The sequence below is a fragment of the Poecilia mexicana genome, unplaced genomic scaffold (assembly GCF_051168715.1).
Source record: "Poecilia mexicana isolate PSO_F unplaced genomic scaffold, ASM5116871v1 scaffold_13, whole genome shotgun sequence".
Lineage (NCBI taxonomy): Eukaryota > Metazoa > Chordata > Actinopteri > Cyprinodontiformes > Poeciliidae > Poecilia > Poecilia mexicana.
In genome coordinates, this window is record NW_028263382.1 from 15,021,389 (window position 1) to 15,043,912 (window position 22,524).

Below are 22,524 nucleotides of genomic sequence, written 5' to 3' on the forward strand. Positions count from 1 at the left end.
TGGTCCTGTCATTGAGTCATACATTTAGAAGAGCTGAATGGTTTCATAAAACCTTGTTTCTGCTCCAAATTTAGTCTTTGTTGGTAATGTAGTCCAACAGTGCATCGAAAGGAATTCTGGTGTTTGAATATTCATTAAAATCAACAATCCAAACAAAGGTTAAATTGTGTTTTTATTACACCATTTTATGGCTAAAGAAACATTTCTAAAATAATTACGGCTCAAAATTATTCACACTTCTGATTAATACTAGATTTAAATTGGTTTTTTATTGTTACCACATATTTTTCTGATAGGAATATAAAATGTTGCTTTTACAACATTTGAAATGTATTATTGAAATGCTGTAAAAAACAGAAACTGTAGATTGGATTTTTATTCTTAAGGAATTCCTTTTGTCATTTGAATTAACTGCTTTTTGAATGAAAATAAGTATGCAAGGGTTATGAATACTTTTACGTCAAATTATTTATGAAAAAAATATTTTTCTCAAAAACTTAATATATACAACATATAGACATTTGTAATACTTAAGTGTCAGAGGAAGCCTAGTAATATATGAAGTCCAGTGGTCTGAGGGAAAATAAAGTTATTGTTTGATAATATGAAAAAGTGAAAGCTAAATTTGACTGATTAGACTTTTTACTAAACATGAATGAATGCTATCAGTATTTGTTTCAATATCTAACACTGACAGTCCTAACTAAAATTATATAGTTTTGTCTCTGACAATTGAATAAAATTGCCAATTTTACTTACACTCCTCACCAGTAGGTGGCGGCGATGCACACCAGAAGCTTTTTTTTTCTTCTTTTCGCCAACCCGCAAAAACCGCGCGAGCAAGAAGAAACTTCAGAGGATTTCCTGTTTCTCCATCTTAGGTCATGCGGGGACAACGCGTCCCGCTTTTCATGGTTTGGTGATATTTCTGGTAAGAAAACGGTAAATATTCTCATAGTTTGTTGAAATATGTTTGTACCTTCGCAGTAAAGTGTTGAGCAGGCAGTATTTTAACAGGATGGTGTGTTTCAGAAACGGATGGTGAAGAAGAGCTGAGTGCGGCGCAGAGCGGCCATTTCCTGCTGAGGATCAGTTGTGGGATCGTCTGTGAACTCCAGCGTCCTGGTGAGCTGAAATATTGCTGTGGAATTAAAACTTTGATGAAATAATTCATTAAGTTCCTCCACATGCTTTAAATGACTGCTTTTGTCTAAATCAGCTATTTGGATGTTGGTTGTACAGGTCAGAGGCCACTGCTATGTTTCTGTTATTTTATGTCATTTATTTAGTGCTTTTTCAGTTTTAATTATTAGTTTTTCTTATTCTGTAAGCTTTCAACATTTCATCTTTGGTTACTAAAGTTTACTAAGTTTACTATTCTGTTTGTTGAATAAAAGTAGAAAGTACAATACTGCACATTAAGAAGCCCAGCTATTGTCCTGAGAGGATATCTGGGACCAACTAAACATCCTAAAAGATGAGTTATAGAATCACATTGTATTTTACAATAGGTACTGGCAGCCAATTTTTTTTCTTTAGATTTTTGGTACTCTAAATGCATTTTTCTACTAAGTGTATTACCAGAAAAGAGCAGAAAAAATTTCAGCCCATTATCTCTAACGGTTTTTGAGATTTTGGGGGTTAGGTGTACCTTCCCACAAACGCACCTTGGAGTAGAAAAAGATGTGGTTTTTGAAAGTCGATTACTCAAAAAATAAATCAATTTAACACTTATTTGTAATTACATTCTTTAAATAGATATAAATTATATTGTAAAACATGAAAATGTGCAGTATAATTAGCTTACTTTAAAAATGAAGGTTCTTTAAAAAATTGAATTTTTAAAATAACAGAAATTTCAATATTTACCCTGACAGCAGAGATGGCATGTTTGGGATATGATATTAAAAAATATATATTGAAACTAAGGCCCAAAAGCCATTTTTCCCAGGCTGCTATGTGATTTTAACAAGCCCAATTTTTTGTAGGGGTCTGGGACAGTCAAACAAAAAATTATTTGGCTGCAAAAATGCTTCCTAAGCTAATTTGACCGACGGAACAAAATTTCAAAAATAGACAAAATTGAGTATTTTTTGACCACTCCTCAAATTTGTATCTTTCATTGGATTTCAATGAAACTTCTTTAGTACAAGTAAATTAGGTTGCTGAACATTATAAAGACATCCACTTTTGGCTACCTTCAATAGTTTCCTTAATATTGCAGGTAGGAAAGATGGATTTTGAGGCGTTTTTTTGAAAAATTCGTATTTTAGACAATTTTTGACTTGCTCCAAAATGTTTGTTGTTTTATGCGTTTCATAGAAACTTCCTTCCTAGATGTCAATTAGGCTGCTGCATCAGATAAAGACATTTACTTAGGGCTATCTTCAGTAGTTTTCTTAATAAAGCTGGCACAGAAAATATAGATTTTTCCTTTTTTTTAATGGAAAATTCACTATTAGCGACCATCTGAAAAAGTGCCAAAGAAGGTGCCATTTTTCATAAAAATTGTCTAGAGTTTATTCTTTTTGGACACATCCAGTCACTTCACCAGACAAAGCACTCATTTTTACATATATGAGTTGAACCACTGGCAACTCCAATGGTATCAAGCCTCTCACTGACAGATGTAAAGTTCAGAACAATCTTTGACAAAAATGCTTCATCATAATCATGTTCTTTAGTTATTGTCTTCCATGCATCTGCCAAACATTTTTTACGCAAAGCACAAAACTTGTTTTTGTTTCCTGGAAAAACACTGTTGAAGAGGTTAGACCAGACATGGGCAAACTACGGCCCCCGGGCCACATACGGCCCGTTATGCTTTTTAATCCGGCCCGCCGAACTTTTCCAAATTATCATAAAAATTCATGATTGTGTAAAAACCGCATTCATTTCCCTTTCCCCTGCAATACCCCAGTTTCCCCGATAGATGGCACACTAGTCTAGACACATTTATCTTTGTTGGAGTAACTTTCCAACTGCCATCCCCCCCACCCCCTCGATAAAAATGAGCAGACCAAAGAAAAGAAAAGTGGACACTGAGTGCCGAGTGTTTAAAAAAGAGTGGACAGTAAAATATTTTTTTGCTGAAGTCCGATCAACGGCGGTATGTCTTATATGCCAAGAAACGGTTGCAGTTTTCAAGGAGTACAATATCAGCCGTCACTTTGCCACAAAGCATGCTAACTACGCTAGCAAGCAATCAACACAAGAACGGGCGGCTACTGCTCAGAGGTTGGTAGCTAATTTAAAGACTCAGCAGAACTTTTTCTACCGACAAACTGCGATTCAAGAGTCAAGTACCAAGGCAAGTTTTTTGCTGGCATTCAAGTTAGCAAAGGCTAGCAAGCCTTTCTCCGAAGGTGAGTTTTTGAAAGAATGCATGTTAGAGACAGCAGATCTATTGTGTCCGGAAAGCAAAGGAAAGTTTGAAAAAATCAGCCTATCACGCAGGACAGTGACTCGCCGTGTGGAGCTGATTGATGAAGATTTAGTCAGCGAGTTAAACAAAAAGTCGGAGTCCTTTAATTCATATTCACTAGCACTGGATGAAAGCAACGACATAAAAGACACTGCTCAGCTCCTAATTTTTATCCGAGGCATAAATGACAGTTTTGAGATTACGGAAGAACTTTTGAGCATGGAATCGCTGAAGGGGAAAACGCGTGGAGAGGACTTATATGAACAGGTGTCTGCTGTTATCGAGAGAATGAAGTTGACTTGGAGTAAACTTGTCGGTGTCACCACGGATGGATCACCAAATTTAACTGGAAAAAACGTCGGGCTGCTGAAAAGAATTCAAGATAAAGTGAAAGAAGAAAACCCTCACCAGGATGTTATTTTTCTTCACTGCATCATCCATCAAGAATCTCTGTGTAAGTCTGTATTACAGCTTAATCATGTCGTCGATCCAATTGTAAAACTTGTTAACTTCATACGAGCAAGGGGGCTTAATCACCGTCAGTTCATAACGTTTCTAGAGGAAACCGATGCGGATCACCAGGACTTACTTTACCACTCTCGTGTCCGGTGGTTAAGTTTGGGAAAAGTGTGTAAACGAGTTTGGGAGCTCAAAGAGGAGATTCTTTCATTTTTGGAGCTCATGGGGAAATCCGACCAATTCCCTGAGCTGAGAGATGAGGACTGGCTTTGTGACTTTGCATTTACTGTGGACATATTGTCACACATGAATGAGCTGAATGTTAAGCTGCAGGGAAAAGATCAGTTTGTGCACGACATGTACACAAATGTGAGAGCCTTCAAATCCAAGCTGGCTTTATTCTCCAGGCAAATGTCAAACAAATCTTTCACTCATTTTCCCACACTTGCCATGCAGAAGCCCACCCAAAACGTGAAGAAATATTGCAAATCACTGGAAGACTTGCACAGAGAATTCTGCCGTCGGTTCACTGATTTTGAAAAAATTGACAACTCACTTCAACTGGTGTCCTGTCCCCTGTTACAAGACCCTGAAACAGCAGCTCATGAGCTCCAATTGGAGCTAATCGATCTTCAGTCTGACTCCATCTCAAAAGAAAATTTCAAGTCTCTTAAACTGAATGACTTTTATGCTTCAATTAATGAAGCCACGTTTCCAAACCTCCGGAGGATTGCCCAGAAGATGCTGGCATTGTTTGGTTCAACCTATGTCTGTGAGCAGACTTTCAGTGTCATGAACATCAACAAAGCCCGTCACAGATCCCAGTTAACTGACCAACACCTCAGATCTATTTTGAGAATTGCCACAACAAAAATAACCCCAGACTTTGATGCGCTGGCAAAAAAAGGAGAACAACAACATTGTTCCCACTGAAATGTGTGTTTCTCTACCGTGTTATGAAAAAATATCAATTCGCGCATTTATGTACAGCAGCAGTACAGTAGCTTAATTAACATACTGCACATCGCTCTCAATTCATAGACCCTTTTCTTGCTGGGCAAGTGATTCCATTGATCTTTTTTCCACTAAATGTTGATTTCATTAAATTTGCATCTTTATTTGTGTCTGTTTTTGTAAATTTTAACACCCAGGTTTGATAAATTACATTGCGTGTCCAAATGGTCCTGGTCTGGCCCCTCTGTCAAATTTTAGAACCTATTCTGGCCCTCAAGTCAAAAAGTTTGCCCACCCCTGGGTTAGACACAGCTTCCCAAGATGCCTCAGATTAATTTTTGAGGAGAACAAACTGCATAATTGTTTGGAATGTGCAGGCCAAGGACGGTGGTCTTGGTCGACGCCCTTTTCCAGTGAACAGCAGGATGTATTTTAACGAGTAGTAGTCATCATTCACTGAAAAACAAGAAAGCAGCAATCAATATTCTCAATATCAAATTTTTTTAAGCTTTACATGTATTTGAGCTTCTACTGAAATTAGATACCCTGATTTTCTTTATTGCTCACATTGATTTTGATTATAAAAATGAACACATCTTATTGTTAAAAAAAAAACACAAAATAAAACTATTAAACATGAAAAAACACCATGTTCATTTGTTTATTTTTTTCATCCATGAACTGTCATGTCGGATGTTTTTCTGTACACAGACATTGGGAAATCGATCGATTTCACAGACTCTCGTCTGTGAAACCTCGCACGTTTGTGCTGCGATGTCACCAGACAAGTAAAATTAAATAGAGTCTATAAAAAGAGTCCGATATGAGAAATGAAGTAACAACGTATCTTTAATAACTAGCATGTATAATGAGCATTGATATTTTTGTTTCTTAACCGCTGGTTGTAGCGTAAGCGGCACACTAATGAAAAAAAAATATAAAAAATCCGCTCCAAGACCGAACCCATTTCTCTGAGAATATACAATCAATATTATTTATTTTATTGACCAGGTATCTAAATTCACACATATACGCTCCATCTTCTACCACTCCGTTTTGTATTTTAAGCGTAAGCTATATAGAAACCCAGCTAAAAACAAGCAGCTTGCTAACAGGACGGCGAAGTTAGAAAAAGCCCGACCAGATCGGCAGAAACCACCTTCCGACACCGGATTAAATAGCTACAATCACATATCAAAATAACGCTATTATCTTTACATTACTTTAAAGATATCTGATGTAAGAAGGTGTGTCTAACTTACCCAAGTATGGAATTAGTACGTCCGGAATAGAGCAGTGATCCGAACAGTCAGCAGCCATTCTTTTATGCTAGAGGGGCGACGTGCCTTTCGTTGATGATATGCTCGGCGCGTCACGCACATTGATTCTACAAGTGTGATTCCTGTATTATATTAAAGCTAACAAATTAATCTTTATTTTGATACCCAGTTTGTCTGGTTTATTTTTTATAATTCGTTCGCTATTTGACGAAGTTTTGATACTTTTATGATTTACAAAAAAACTAAAAAAATAATCCTTGACAAACCGGGTATGTAGAGAAAGCCTATAGTTTAAGGTTTAATATGATATCACTGTTGACTCATTTGGTCATATGTTCAGGACGCGCCAACTGATTTTCTTGAACTATGTGTCAGGAGGGGCGTTCGAATTAGCATAAATAATGCGGCTTTTCGAAAAAATTATGAAAATTACTGGGAAATTTAAAGTGTTTAATTTGCTTCAACATACATAAAACTGGTATCATTGGAAAGGAAAATCAATGAACTTTAACACAGTAGTGTTGCTTTTGGGAAAAAAAAATATTCTAAAAAGGACTTTTGATGGTGGGAAGTTAGGGCATTTTCTATGATCAGCGCGCGTTCTCTCCCATTCCTGAGTGCAAAGAGCGTCGCTGCCGGTACCTATTTACAATGATTTGTAACTTTTTAACTTTGTTCATTTTGTGGTTCCTGTCTCTCAGCTGGATCTACAAGTTGACCTCACCACCAGTTCACCCATCACTCTGGTTGTGAAGAGGAGCGGTCTCCATTAGAAGAAATGGAGCATCGAGGCAAAACGCTGGAGGCTGATTTCAACCCCAAAGTCCTGCTGCATAGATTAGGTCTGTATGTTTTCTTATCAGTAATGGTTTAGGAGCAGCTTTCTGAGGTTTATCTTCTTAACAGAAAGTTGAGAAACTGTTTGTGTCTGTGTTAGCAGATTCGCTTTCTATCTGATGGAAGAGTGACTGAATCCCAATGCAAATAAACGTATCAAACCTGATTCATCATTGAAATATTCAACTTTTCTGCTGCTCTTGGTTCAATGGAGCTCTGATTCCTAAAGCTATTGAAGATTATGTTCAGGTCTTTGGCTTTCATTTTCTGGTTGGCTCTCCTCATTTAGGGTTGAAGTCGGTTAATTTCTGATCTTCACCCAGTTTAAATAACGTGTTTAAATAATCGTTGGAATGAGACTCTCTACCCCATCAGCTCTGAAACTGGGTATAGAGGCACTTTGGTCTGGGAAGTCTGCATTCAATCACAACAACGTAATGACAGAGTGATGCTCCTAAGAAACTCGCTCTAGTTCCTAAATGAAGCAAATTACTGTAAACAGCTTTAGGGCAGAGTGGCTTTGTCTTGATTCTCTGTTGGATCACACATCTGATTCAGAGCATTGAGGGTACAAAAAAGAAATACTAAAAACTAGGGATGCTCTGATCAGGTTTTTTGCTGCCGATTCCAATACCGATCATCTATGAGGCCGATCTTTGCCGATCACTGATCTCTGCCGATCACCTGGACTGGCTGTTCATTTTTCGCTTTAAGTATAAATACTGCTATATGATCTGACACAATGGGAAAATGATCTGGTAATAAATTCACCTAATCTAGACATAAACATGGAAAATATTTGCAGGCACACTGCAGCAGATACTCGGTCAAAAAGACAACCGAAAACCCTGTAATCAGTAAAACAATATTTAATAGTAAGACTCTCAGTACCATAAATTATAGATGAGTCGAATAAATCTCTTAATACTGCCTATCTCAAATAATGTAAAAAAAAAAAAAAAGAAGAAATATTCATTCAATGTCAAATGCAGGTTGCATCAAAATAAACAATCCCAAGTTACTGAATCAAAACTTCCTGAGAGAACAGCTTGCTGGTTAATGCTGGTTCTGATTGGTTCTTCTGCAGTGTGAAAGAAAGAGGAGATCAGCTGTACATGTAGGCTGCGAAGTGAGATCGGCGACAAGAGACAGTGATCAGCGATCACCGATCATACATTTTTTCATGGAAATTGGCCGATTATAATCGGCACACCTCTACGTGAACACTATTTAAAAAGGACAAACATGTTTTAAGGGGAATATCAACTTAATGAGTTCATTATCTTCATGTCATCACACCAAAGTGATTTGGGATTCAATTTATTTATCTGTAAAGTGCATAAAACGGAAGTAGACACATTTTTCAAAAGAGACAAGTTTATTTTTAAATTTATGAACACAATGAGATCATCCATCAATTCAAGATGTAAAGTGACATGTTTTGGCTACAGAGTTGTAAGGAAAACGTGCAAACTAGCAACAAAACACCCCATTTAAATAACTCAGCTATCATTTCTTTGGCTTTCTGCTACAGATGCAAGTTATGGATTAATGAGTAATCAAAAGTTAATTGATCTTATTAAGGGTTTCCCCCAGAAAAGAGACTAAGTCTGATGGTAGATGGCCCCAGGGCAGCCAATCGCCAACCCATTTAGTTTTAGTAAAAAATGTCTAAAGATGAAAATATTGCTGTGTGATGTTGTTCGCTCTGAGGGTGTTGCCTAAGAGCGAACATCGAAGTATAAAGTCAAACATTTATGTAGGTTAGTTTGTAACACTAGTAATGTTGATGTGAATATAAAGCTGCAGTGGTTTATAATGTACATAATTTGCTTCATTGGTTCCTGCAGATGCTCAGCAGATGTTGCTGCTTAAAGAAGATGCTCCTGAAGAACATGGTCCAGGTCTTGACCTACAAGGTCCAGAGTCTCTCCCACCAACCATGAATGAGGATGATGAAGAGCTTATCTGGTCCTCACACCTTCATCAGCACCACAGAGAGTTACCAGAAGATCGCTGTGAAGCAGCAGAACCTATCAGAAAGCAAGATCATGGAGATTATTCTTACTCATCAGAGACTGAACTCATTGAGGAGGAGGAAGAGGAGGATGAAGCTGATGTAAATAATGTTTTCTGTCAACTTGAGCAATTGCCAGATTACAAGCCAAAATGTAAATACAGGGGAAATGACAGCAAATTGAGCCATTCAACTAAAGGTTCTCCAATCTCTGGGGGTAAAATGAAACCCTTTACTTCAAAGAAAACCCTAGATTCAATGAGGAAAGTTCAGGTTGAAATGAAGTTTAGCTGTGATGACAATGGTGAAATATGTAAAAAAAATCCAACATCGAAAAGACAAGCGAGAACCCTAGCAGGACATGAACATCTCTGTAAATTGTGTGGACACACATTTAGCAACAGAAAAAACTTAGACAGACACATGAGAATCCACACAGGAGAGAAACCTTTCAGTTGTGATCTTTGTGGATACAGATGTAGCAGAAAATCTCATTTAAATGTACACATGAGGATCCACACAGGAGAGAAACCTTTCAGTTGTGATCTTTGTGGACACAGATGTAGCGAAAAATCAAATTTGAATGTACACATGAGGATCCACACAGGAGAGAAACCTTTCAGTTGTGATCTTTGTGATTACAGATGTAGTAGAAAATCACATTTAAATGTACACATGAGAATCCACACAGGAGAGAAATCTTTCAGTTGTGATCTTTGTGGATACAGATGTAGCAAAAAATCAAGTCTAACTGTACACATGAGAATCCACACAGGAGAGAAACCTTTCAGTTGTGATCCTTGTGGATACAGTTGTAGTAGAAAATCACATTTAAATGTACACATGAGAATCCACACAGGAGAGAAACCTTTCAGTTGTGGTCTTTGTGGATACCAATGTAGTCAGAAATCAAGTTTAAATGTACACATGAGAATCCACACAGGAGAGAAACCTTTCAGTTGTGAACTTTGCAGATACAGATGTAACCAAAAATCACGTTTAAATGTACACATGAGAATCCACACAGGAGAGAAACCTTTCAGTTGTGGTCTTTGTGGATTCAAATGTAGTCAGAAATCAAGTTTAAATGTACACACGAGAATCCACACAGGAGAGAAACCTTTCAGTTGTGATCTTTGTGGACACAGATGTAGCGATAAATCAAGTTTAAATGTACACATGAGAATCCACACAGGGCAGAAACCTTTCAGTTGTGATCTTTGTGGACACAGATGTAGCGAAAAATCAAGTTTAAATGTACACATGAGAATCCACACAGGAGACAAACCTTTCAGTTGTGATCTTTGTGGATACAGATGTAGTAGAAAATCACATTTAAATGAACACATGAGAATCCACACAGGAGAGAAACCTTTCAGTTGTGGTCTTTGTGGATACAAATGTAGTCAGAAATCAAGTTTAAATGTACACATGAGAATCCACACAGGAGAGAAACCTTTCAGTTGTGGTCTTTGTGGATTCAAATGTAGGGTAAAACCAAGTTTAAATGTACACATGAGAATCCACACAGGAGAGAAACCTTTCAGTTGTGATCTTTGTGGATACAGATGTAATAGAAAATCACATTTAAATGTACACATGAGAATCCACACAGGAGAGAAATCATTCAGTTGTGATCTTTGTGGATATAGATGTAGTGAAAAATCAAGTTTAAACAAACACATGAGAATCCACACACGATAAACATTTCAGTTGTGATCTTTGTGGACATGGATGTATCCAGAAGCCAATTTTAAACACACACGTGAGAATCCACTAAAGATGGACATTCTAGTTGTGATATTTTAGGGACAGGAAATGAGGACAAATCCTAGTATAAATGGAAGTGTGAGGATTTGAGTTTCTCTGTGTGTTTATTTTAGGTTCTGTTCCTAGCGAGTCTGCTGTCCTGACTTCCCTTTTATTGTTCCCAGACGTATATCGTTCCTGATTACCCTCCGTGTATTTAAAGTCACCTGTGTTCTTTCCTTGTCGGGTCCTGGTCATATGTCTCATTGAGTGTAAAGTTATCGTGTAGTCTGGCTGTAGTTTTTGTCTATTGGTGTTTCCTGTTGTTACTAGTTGTCAAGTCTTAGCCTTCCACTAAGGCTAAGGGGTTAGGGTAAATGCAAAGTGCCAGGATTTTGCACTTTGCATTTTTTCTGGTGGATTATTACCATTAAAATCACCTTTTCTTCACTTCTACCTGAGTCTCAACGTCTGCCTCACCACTTCCAAAACACATTTCATGACAGGAAGACTAAGGAAAAACAGTTATTCAGCTGTGAGTGTTGAAATCTATGAAACACTTATGACAATGGAAACTGATTTAAAATGGTATTGCTGCAAAGCTTATTGTGGAGAATTTCTGTGCTTTTAAAGATAACTTTTGTGTTTAGGTATGTTATGTTTCTCTTCCACTAATGGTTTGATTTGATTTTATAGAATACACTAGACATTTTCTCTTGTATTGCTGGAAATGTGATTTCTCACTGAGTTAATACTAATAAATCAGATTTCTATAAGCACTTTACTGCATTTTTGTCATTGCTATAGATACAGCTGTGCCACAAATGTTCTCTGATCTTGTTAACTGATGTATATGTTCAATAATGTAAAATGACTTCATGCGAATTTACTTTCAAAGTTTTGTTGTGCTTCAGAATATAGTAATCTAGTCTGCAGATTAAGGATCTAAACTTGGATTAGACCAAACAAGACCAGTACTAAACAAATACAGGTCACTATTTGCCAATTAAATTTATCTTGATGGAAAAATTTCTCTGCATATTAAATCCCCGGAGGCTACTTAAGCTGCATTTTATCTTTAAGATAAAATATGTGTAGCTGTCTATGAGATATTGAGAGATTTGGTTTGATCCTTTTCAAGCTGACTCTTACGTAACTAGAAAATCCTCCTGTTTTCAGCTTTTTAGATGTATTGCAAAAATCTATTTGGATTCTTTTTAATGTCAACTTTTGTAATATTTAATGTAAAAAATTCCTAATCTTTCTGTAAATATATAATTAAGTCAAAAAGAGTGATTTTCCTATGAAAACGTTCATTTCAAGTATTCTGGGACTTAGACATATCCTTCATATACGACACTCCATTGGGATGCAGCCGTCTGTCGCTGAACAGGCGTTCCAGTTCAGCAACAGCTTCATGCAGGAGGTGGGAGACATTGTCTTTCAGTCATGTTCTTTTAGTCAGAGTCCTGCTCTGGGTCGACGGGGCATCGTCTCAAGGAGCTGGGCTTCCTGATTAGCTTAGCCAGCCGCTTCCTCTCAACTGCAGATAAGCTGATGCCACAACAGTCAAAGGTTTTCAGGAGAGTCTCCTGCTTCCCAAAATACCTCAGCCTCCTCAGCGGGTAGAGTCTGCTCTGATCCTTCCTGAAAAGATCATAACTTTGTCACAAATATCTCAAAATTTCACCTTATCCATTGTGGCTGGTCCTGTCATTGAGTCATACATTTAGAAGAGCTGAAAGGTTTCTTAAAACCTTGTTTCTGCTCCAAATTTAGTCTTTGTTGGTAATGTAGTCCAACAGTGCATCGAAAGGAATTCTGGTGTTTGAAAATTCATTGAAATAAACAATCCAAAGAAAGGAGAAATTGTGTTTTTATTACACCATCCTATGGCTAAAGAAACATTTCTAAAATAATTACGGCTCAAAATTATTCACACTTCTGATTAATACTAGATTTAAATTGGTCTTCTATTGTTACCACATATTTTTCTGATAGGAATATAAAATGTTGCTTTTACAACATTTGAAATGTATTATTGAAATGCTGTAAAAAACAGAAACTGTAGATTGGATTTTTATTCTTAAGGAATTCCTTTTGTCATTTGAATTAACTGCTTTTTGAATGAAAATAAGTATGCAAGGGGTATGAATACTTTTACGTCAAATTATTTATGAAAAAAATATTTTTCTCAAAAACTTAATATATACAACATATAGACATTTGTAATACTTATGTGTCAGAGGAAGCCTAGTAATATATGAAGTCCAGTGGTCTGAGGGAAAATAAAGTTATTGTTTGATAATATGAAAAAGTGAAAGCTAAATTTGACTGATTAGACTTTTTACTAAACATGAATGAATGCTATCAGTATTTGTTTCAATATCTAACACTGACAGTCCTAACTAAAATTATATAGTTTTGTCTCTGACAATTGAATAAAATTGCCAATTTTACTTACACTCCTCACCAGTAGGTGGCGGCGATGCACACCAGAAGCTTTTTTTTTTTTCTTCTTTTTGCCAACCCGCAAAAACCGCGCGAGCAAGAAGAAACTGAATAGTAGATGTGTCAGGTAGTGATTTTGTGGAAATGGAAGAGGGTGCTGATGATGTGGAAAATGAAGGACCTTGGCATATTCAAAAAGCTAAGCATAAACGGAAAAAATCAAGACTACAAATAGAATCATCTGTTTCTGAGGCTGAAGGAGAAACTGTTAAGATGTCAGAATTTAAAATAGTTCTGAAGTTTGTCAAAGAGGGTGTGTCCTTTGGTAAGTGGAATCCAATAAAGCTGACAAAAGAAATCAATTCACTGGTTGGAAAGGTGAAATTTGTTAAAATATTAAGAGATGGATCGTTATTGATTATCTGTAATGATATTAAACAAAAAGAAAGGGCGATGAATATAAAAAGAATCCTTGGTGAGAATGTGAGAGGAAGACTTTTGGACGACAAGAAGTATGTATGCGGAGTCATTTCGGGGATTCCACCTGATGTGCCAGTTGATGAGATCAAGTCTAATGTTTCAGGAGGGAAAGTGGTGGAAGCCAAACGATTGAAAAGAAATAAAAATGGAGAGAGGAGTGATAGTTTTTCTATCATGTTAAAATTTGAAGAGAACAGTCTGCCAGATAAAGTGTTTGTGGGATATATGAGCTATGATGTCCGACCATTTATTCCTCCGCCGCTGCGGTGCTTTAAATGCCAGAAATTTGGACATGTCGCGGCAGTGTGTAAGGGGAAACAGAAATGTGGGAGATGCGCTGGGGATCATGAGTATGGGAAATGTGAGGAAGGGGCTCCGCTGAAATGTTGTAATTGTGGAGGTGGGCACAGTTCAGGATTTAGGGGATGCATAGTTAGTAAAAGAGCAGAGGAAGTTCAGAAAATCAAAGTCACTACTGGCATTACTTATGCGGAAGCAATGAAAAAAGTTCCTGTTCAACCAATATTATACCCAAAGAAAGTGTCTGGAGGAGGAAAAGAAGGATCTAACTGTTCAGAATGCTCTAAGATTAAAGGTGACACTTTACTCATGACAAAGGAGGATTTTGTATTGTTCATGGTAGAAGTTGTTAACTGCACTGCTCAAACACAAAGGAAAACGGAAAAAATTCAAATAATAGTGAAGGCAGCTCAAAAGTATCTTGATTGTAAAAATGTTAATTGGGAATCAATAAAGGAAAAATTAAATGAGACGCAATCTTCTCAACCTCAATCATGCAGTGGTGGCCCCTCTTCGTTATGTTAATTATTTTCCAGTGGAATGCAAGAAGTCTTATTAGAAATGGTCTAGAGTTTAAGAAATATATTTCAGATTTGACAGTTAAACCTCACCTGATTTGCATTCAAGAAACCTGGCTTAAGCCTCATCTGGATTTCAAAATCTCTGGGTATACATCAATTAGGAATGATAGAAAAGAAAGACAAGGAGGGGGAGTAGCAACTTTTGTACTAGACAGTATAAGATATAAAGTGGAATCAATAGGGAAAAATTATGAATCAATAGTTAAGATTTGGATAGAAAATGACCAAATGTCGGTGATAAATTTTTATAATGCTAACAAGAAGTTGTCCATTCAGAATCTCAATGAAGTAAATGATCAAAATGTAGGTAAGACTGTATGGTGTGGTGATTTCAATTCTCATAATATTTTATGGGGGAGTCTTAATACAGATGCAAATGGATTGACTGTTGAAGAATTTCTTGAGTTACATTCTCTGGTTTGCCTTAATGATGGCAGCACTACTAGATATGATTGTTGTAGGAATTTAAAGAGTGTTTTAGATCTAACATTGGTTTCAAATACATTAGCTGGAATTACTTCTTGGGAGGTGATGAGTGAATCTCCAATGGGCAGTGATCATTTTCCTATTCTAGTTTCAGTTGGTTCTGAAGTGATAAAAGAAGAGGAAGGACAGATTCCAAGATGGAAGTTAAGTAACGCTAATTGGGAGTTATTTAAAAATTTAGTTGATAGTCAATTTAATAAACTGGATGAGAATTTGTTTTGTGATGTGGAGATGTGTTATTCAAAGATTAAGTCTGTTATTATTAATGCAGCTGAAAGTTCAATTCCTAAATCAAAGGGAAGAGGAAATAAAAAGTCTACTCCATGGTGGAATGAGCAATGTAGTATTGCTATAAGGGGAAGAAATAAAGCTTTTAAATTGGTAAGAAGATGTCATACCTTTGAGGCATTAATTCAATATAAGAAAGCACAAGCTATAGTTAGGAAGACTATTAGAGAAGCTAAGAAGGCTTGTTGGAGGCAATACTGTAATTCCATTGGAAGAGAGACCAAACTGTCAGAGGTATGGAGAGTTATTAAGAAAATGAATGGTGTTAAAAAGAGGTTTTCCTTACCTGTTTTAGAATTAAATGGGAAAATAGCGGTTAGTAATAAAGAAAAAGCTGACTTATTAGCAGTAACGTTAATTAAGGTGAATAGTTCAGAAAATTTATCTGAAGAAATGAAAAGTAATAAATTAGATTTATTGGATGGAAATCCAGGAGTTACTACTAGGAGAGAAGTCTCAAACCAGGATTTAGATATGCCTTTTTCTATGTACGAGTTAGAAAAAGCTATTAATAATGCTAAGCAATCAACACCGGGGAAGGATGGAGTGTGTTATGTAATGCTCAAACATTTTAAATATTCATCTCTTACTGTTATATTAAAATTGTTTAATCTGATTTGGATGACTGGGAGTATTCCTGCAGAATGGAAACAGTCAGTCAAATTATAGACCTATAGCTCTTACATCTCAATTAGGGAAAATAATGGAGAGGATTGTTACAGATAGGCTTTATTATTTTATTGAGAGTAAAAATAAATTTTGTCCATTCCAGAGTGGTTTTCGTAAAGGGAGAAATACGATGGATGCAGTTCTGTGTCTAGAGTCAGAAGTAAGAAAAGCTCAAGCGAATAGAGAGTTAGTGATAGCTGTGCTCTTTGACATTGAGAAGGCATATGATATGTTATGGAAAGAAGGATTATTGATTAAATTAGGGAAAATTGGTATAGGAGGTAAGATTTATAATTGGATTTTGGATTTTTTGTTTGGTAGAGAAATAGAAGTTCGGGTAGGGGCGAATTTCTCTTCTAGATATGCTGTTGAGAATGGTACCCCCCAAGGTAGTGTGTGTAGCCCAATTCTCTTTAATATTATGATTAATGACATTTTTGATGAGATAGATAGTAGTATAGGTAAATCTTTATTTGCAGATGATGGTGCTCTATGGATTCGGGGACATAATCTGGTTTATTTACAGAAAAAGATGCAGGCTGCCATTTTGAAAGTGGAAGGTTGGGCTAATAAATGGGGTTTTAGGATGTCAATCGCAAAGACTCAAGTAATTTGCTTTTATAGAAGACATAAGGAAGTTACGTTGAATCTTTATAAACATAAACTTGAACAAGTGAAAACAGTGAAGTTTTTAGGTGTCATCTTTGATGAAAGCTTAACTTGGAAACATCAAATAGAATCAGTTCAAAATAAATGTAAAAAAGTGAATAATTTGTTAAGATGTCTCTCAGGACAGGAATGGGGAGCTTCAAGAAGTGCACTGTTGGGAGTTTATCAGGCGCTCATGAGATCTATTATGGATTATGGGTGTATAGCATATATGGCAGCTGCTGACAGTCATTTGAGAAAACTTGATAGTGAGCAAACACAAGCATTGAGGATTTGTTGTGGAGCTTTCAGAACATCATCTTTAGCTGCTTTACAAGTAGAAACTGGTGAGCTTCCTTTAAGATTAAGAAGGTTGAAATTAATGTACATGTACTGGGTGAACCTACAAGGACATAAGGGTGATCATCCAACTAAGATGGTGCTGAAGGAATGTTGGGAACATCATAAATTAAATTGTAATAGTTTTGGATGGATTGGGGAAATAAAAGCAAAACAGCTTGGTTTAACTATGCTCCAGTATAGTGCTACAGTTCCTCAATCTGAAATTCCTCCATGGTTATTTTTAACTCCAGAAGTTGATCTTCAATTAAATGAAATTCTTAAAAAGGGAAAGACTCCAGAATGGGTTGTAGTTAATAGATATTTTCAAAGATATAAAGACAACATAATTATATATACAGATGGATCTAAAGATCCAAATAGTGGTAGAACTGGAGCAGCAGTGAATATCCCACACCATAAAGTCTTGATTAAGAGGAGAACAGCTGACCATTTAGCTGTTTTTACAGTTGAATTATCAGCCATCATATTGGCCTTAGAATGGTTGCTTGATAATGATACTAGGGAAGTAAGTACATTTATCATAGCATCAGACAGTCAAGCAGCATTATTAAGTATTAAATCTGGTAAATCTAGCAGATTAGATTTGATATTAAGAATATATCAATTATTAGTTTATCTTCATAACAATAAATGCTTGGTTCAATTTGTCTGGATTCCTGCTCATGTAGGTATAGAAGGAAATGAGGAAGTAGATATTTTAGCTAAGCAGGCCTTGAAATCAGATATTGTTCATCTGAATATCCCTTTGAGTAAAAATGAGGGTAAATCTATTATTCAAAAAGAAATTATTAAGATTTGGCAGGAGATATGGGATAACCATGATAATGGGAGACAACTATATACAATTCAAAAGAGTGTGGGAGATAGTAATTATCTGAGTGGAAGGCGGAAAGAGGAAGTAGTTATGTCTCGACTTAGAATTGGACATTCTGGACTTAATAGTTCGCTCTTTAAAATAGGAAAGCATGAAAATGGGGCTTGTAATTATTGCAATCAGGTGGAAACAGTGGAGCATGTCTTGTTAGAATGTGATAAATACTCAGAGGAACGTCAGATTTTAAAGTCGTTACTAAGCAGAAAGAATATAGGACTGTCTATGATTAGTCTATTAGATAATAAATCAAGTTATGTTAGAAATCTCTTATTTAGGTTCTTAAATAACACTGGGTTAATGAGTCGTATTTAGGATATGAACAAGTATTTGTGTGTATGCCAGTGCATGTTCATGCATTAATTCAGGTATTAATGAGTGTGTTAGGATGTGAATTTGCACATCCTACACATCATTGAGGTGGATGTAATTCCCTCTGAGATCTCTGATGACCACACTCCAGTCTGGTAGGTGGCGGTAAATGCACCTTAAGTTGGATGCCAGCCGCCAATAAAAAACAAAAGAAGAAGAAGAAGAACTGAATAGTAGGATTTCCTGTTTCTCCATCTTAGGTCATGCGGGGACAACGCGTCCCGCTTTTCATGGTTTGGTGATATTTCTGGTAAGAAAACGGTAAATATTCTCATAGTTTGTTGAAATATGTTTGTACCTTCGCAGTAAAGTGTTGAGCAGGCAGTATTTTAACAGGATGGTGTGTTTCAGAAACGGATGGTGAAGAAGAGCTGAGTGCGGCGCAGAGCGGCCATTTCCTGCTGAGGATCAGTTGTGGGATCGTCTTGAACTCCAGCGTCCTGGTGAGCTGAAATATTGCTGTGGAATTAAAACTTTGATTAAATGATGCATAAAGTTCTTCCACACGCTTTAAATAACTGCTTTTGTCTAAATCAGCTATTTGGATGTTGCTTGTACAGGTCAGAGGCCACTGCTATGTTTCTGTAATTTTATGTCATTTATTTAGTGCTTTTTCAGTTTTAATCATTAGATTTTCTTATTCTGTAAGCTTTCAACATTTTGTCTCTGGTTACCAAACTTTAGCCGATGTCTCTATTCTGTTTGTTGAACAAAAGTAGAAAGTACAATACTGCACAGTAAGAAGCCCAGCTATTGTCCTGTGAGGATATCTGGGACCAACTAAACATCCTAATAGATGAGTTATAGAATCACATTGTATTTTACAATGATTTGTAGCTTTTTAACTTTGTTCATTCTGTGGTTCCTGTTGCTTTTAGCTGGGCCCACAAGTTGACCTCACCAGTTCACCCATCACTCTGGTTGTGAAGAGGAGCGGTCTCCATTAGAAGAAATGGAGCATCGAGGCAAAACGCTGGAGGCTGATTTCAACCCCAAAGTCCTGCAGCATAGATTAGGTCTGTATGTTTTCTTATCAGTAATGGTTTAGGAGCAGCTTTATGAGGTTTATCTTCTTAACAGAAAGTTGAGAAACGGTTTGTGTCTGTGTTAGCAGATTAGCTTTCTATCTGATGGAAGAGTGACTGAATCCCAACGCAAATAAACGTATCAAACCTGATTCATCATTGAAATATTCAACTTTTCTGCTGCTCTTGGTTCAATGGAGCTCTGATTCCTAAAGCTATTGAAGATGATGTTCAGGTCTTTGGCTTTCATTATCTGGTTGGCTCTCCTCATTTAGGGTTAAGTCGGTTATCTTTCTGATCTTCACCCAGTTTGAACAAACTGATCAAAGGATGGTTATAGTGAGACTCTCTTCCTGATCAGCTCTGAAACTGAGTATAGAGGCACTTTGGTCTGGGAAGTCTGCATTTAATCACAACAACGTAATGACAGAGTGATGCTCCTAAGAAACTCGCTCTAGTTCCTAAATGAAGCAAATTACTGTAAACAGCTTTAGGGCAGAGTGGCTTTGTCTTGATTCTCTGTTGGATCACACATCTGATTCAGAGCATTGAGGGTACAAAAAAGAAATACTAAAAACTAGGGATGCTCTGATCAGGTTTTTTGCTGCCGATTCCAATACCGATCATCTATGAGGCCGATCTTTGCCGATCACTGATCTCTGCCGATCACCTGGACTGGCTGTTAATTTTTCGCTTTAAGTATAAATACTGCTATATGATCTGACACAATGGGAAAATAATCTGGCAATAAATTCACCTAATTTAGACATAAACATGGAAAATATTTGCAGGCACACTGCAACAGATACTCAGTCAAAAAGACAACTGAAAACCCTGCAATCAGTAAAACAATATTTAACAGTAAGACTCTCAGTACCATAAATTATAGATGAGTCAAATAAATCTCTTAACACTGCCTATCTCAAATAATGTAAAAAAAAAAAAAAAGAAATATTCATTCAATGTCAAATGCATGTTGCATCAAAATAAACAATCCCAAGTTACTGAATCAAAACTTCCTGAGAGAACAGCTTGCTGGTTAATGCTGGTTCTGATTGGTTCTTCCGCAGTGTGAAAGAAAGAGGAGATCAGCTGTACATGTAGGCTGCGAAGTGAGATCGGCGACAAGAGACAGTGATCGGCGATCACCGATCATACATTTTTTCATGGAAATTGGCCGATTATAATCGGCACACCTCTATGAAAACTATTTAAAAAGGGCAAACATGTTTTAAGGGGAATATCAACTTAATGAGTTCATTATCTTCTTGTCATCAAACCAAAGTGATTTGTTTTCTTTGTTCTGGGATTCAATTTATTTATCTGTAAAGTGCATAAAACAGAAGTAGACACATTTTTCAAAAGAGAAGTTTATTTTTAAATTCATGAACACAATGAGATCATCCATCAATTCAAGATGTAAAGTGACATGTTTTGGCTACAGGGTTGTAAGGAAAACTTGCAAACTAGCAACAAAACACCCCATTTAAATAACTCAGCTATCATTTCTTTGGCTTTCTGCTACAGATGCAAGTTATGGATTAATGAGTAATCAAAAGTTAATTGATCTTATTAAGGGTTTCCCCCAGAAAAGAGACTAAGTCTGATGGTAGATGGCCCCAGGGCAGCCAATCGCCAACCCATTTAGTTTTAGTAAAAAATGTCTAAAGATGAAAATATTGCTGTGTGATGTTGTTCGCTCTGAGGGTGTTGCCTAAGAACGAACATCGAAGTATAAAGTCAAACATTTATGTAGGTTAGTTTGTAACACTAGTAATGTTGATGTGAATATAAAGCTGCAGTGGTTTATAATGTACATAATTTGCTTCATTGGTTCCTGCAGATGCTCAGCAGATGTTGCTGCTTAAAGAAGATGCTCCTGAAGAACATGGTCCAGGTTTTGACCTACAAGGTCCAACGTCTCTCCCACCAACCATGAATGAGGATGATGAAGAGCTTATCTGGTCCTCACACCTTCATCAGCACCACAGAGAGTTACCAGAAGATCACTGTGAAGCAGCAGAACCTATCAGAAAGCAAGATCATGGAGATTATTCTTACTCATCAGAGACTGAACTCATTGAGGAGGAGGAAGAGGAGGATGAAGTTGATGTAAATAATGTTTTCTGTCAACTTGAGCAATTGCCAGATTACAAGCCAAAATGTAAATACAGGGGAAATGACAGCAAGTTGAGCCATTCAACTAAAGGTTCTCCAATCTCTGGGGGTAAAATGAAACCCTTTACTTCAAAGAAAACCCTAGATTCAATGAGGAAAGTTCAGGTTGAAATAAAGTTTAGCTGTGATGACAATGGTGAAATATGTAAAAAAACATCGAAAAGACAAGCGAGAACCCTAGCAGGACATGAACATCTCTGTAAATTGTGTGGACACACATTTAAAAACAGAAGAAACTTAGACACACACATGAGAATCCACACAGGAGAGAAACCTTTCAGTTGTGATCTTTGTGGATACAGATGTAGCAGAAAATCAAGTTTAAATGAACACATGAGAATCCATTCAGAAGAGAAGCCTTTCAGTTGTGATCTTTTTGGATACAGATGTAGCAGAAAATCAAGTTTAAATGAACACATGAGAACCCACAGGAGAGAAACCTTTCAGTTGTGATCTTTGTGGATACAAATGTAGCGAAAAATCAAGTTTAAACAAACACATGAGAATCCACACTGGAGAGAAACCTTTCAGTTGTGGTCTTTGTGGATTCAAATGTAGTCGGAAATCACATTTAAATCTACACATGAGAATCCACACGGGAGAGAAACCTTTCAGTTGTGGTCTTTGTGGATTCAAATGTAGTCATAAATCACGTTTAAATGTACACATGAGAATCCACACAGGAGAGAAACCTTTCAGTTGTGGTCTTTGTGGATACAGATGTAGTGAGAAATCAAGTTTAAATGTACACATGAGAATCCACACAGGGGAGAAACCTTTCAGTTGTGGTCTTTGTGGATACAAATGTTGTCAGAAATCACATTTAAATGTACACATGAGAATCCACACAGGAGAGAAACCTTTCAGTTGTGGTCTTTGTGGATACAGATGTAGTGAGAAATCAAGTTTAAATGTACACATGAGAATCCACACAGGAGAGAAACCTTTCAGTTGTGATCTTTGTGGAAACAGATGTAGCAGAAAACAATGTTTAATTCGACACATGGGAACCCACACACGATAAACATTTCGTTGTGATCTTTGTGGACATGGATGTATCCAGAAGCCAATTTTAAACACACACATGAGAAT

At 36.7% G+C, this 22,524-nt stretch overlaps 1 protein-coding gene and 1 pseudogene across 2 annotated transcripts; both read left to right on the forward strand.

Moving 5' to 3' along the window:
* The first annotated feature begins 854 nt into the window (after positions 1-854).
* LOC106914211 (uncharacterized) lies at positions 855-21,974 on the forward strand. 2 transcript variants are annotated; one of them, XM_088011727.1, is made up of 4 exons: positions 855-931; positions 1,033-1,125; positions 19,108-19,245; positions 21,098-21,974. In XM_088011727.1, exons 3-4 carry the CDS (start codon positions 19,182-19,184, stop codon positions 21,883-21,885), a joined length of 852 nt encoding a protein of 283 aa, XP_087867853.1. In that variant the 5' UTR covers positions 855-931; positions 1,033-1,125; positions 19,108-19,181; the 3' UTR covers positions 21,886-21,974. The 2 variants fall into 2 exon arrangements, with proteins under 2 accessions (XP_087867853.1, XP_087867852.1); XM_088011726.1 differs by lacking the exons at positions 19,108-19,245; positions 21,098-21,974 and adding exons at positions 6,819-6,959; positions 8,805-11,499.
* Positions 3,330-4,816, forward strand: LOC148155789 (general transcription factor II-I repeat domain-containing protein 2 pseudogene; annotated as a pseudogene).
* Positions 21,975-22,524: the final 550 nt, after the last annotated feature.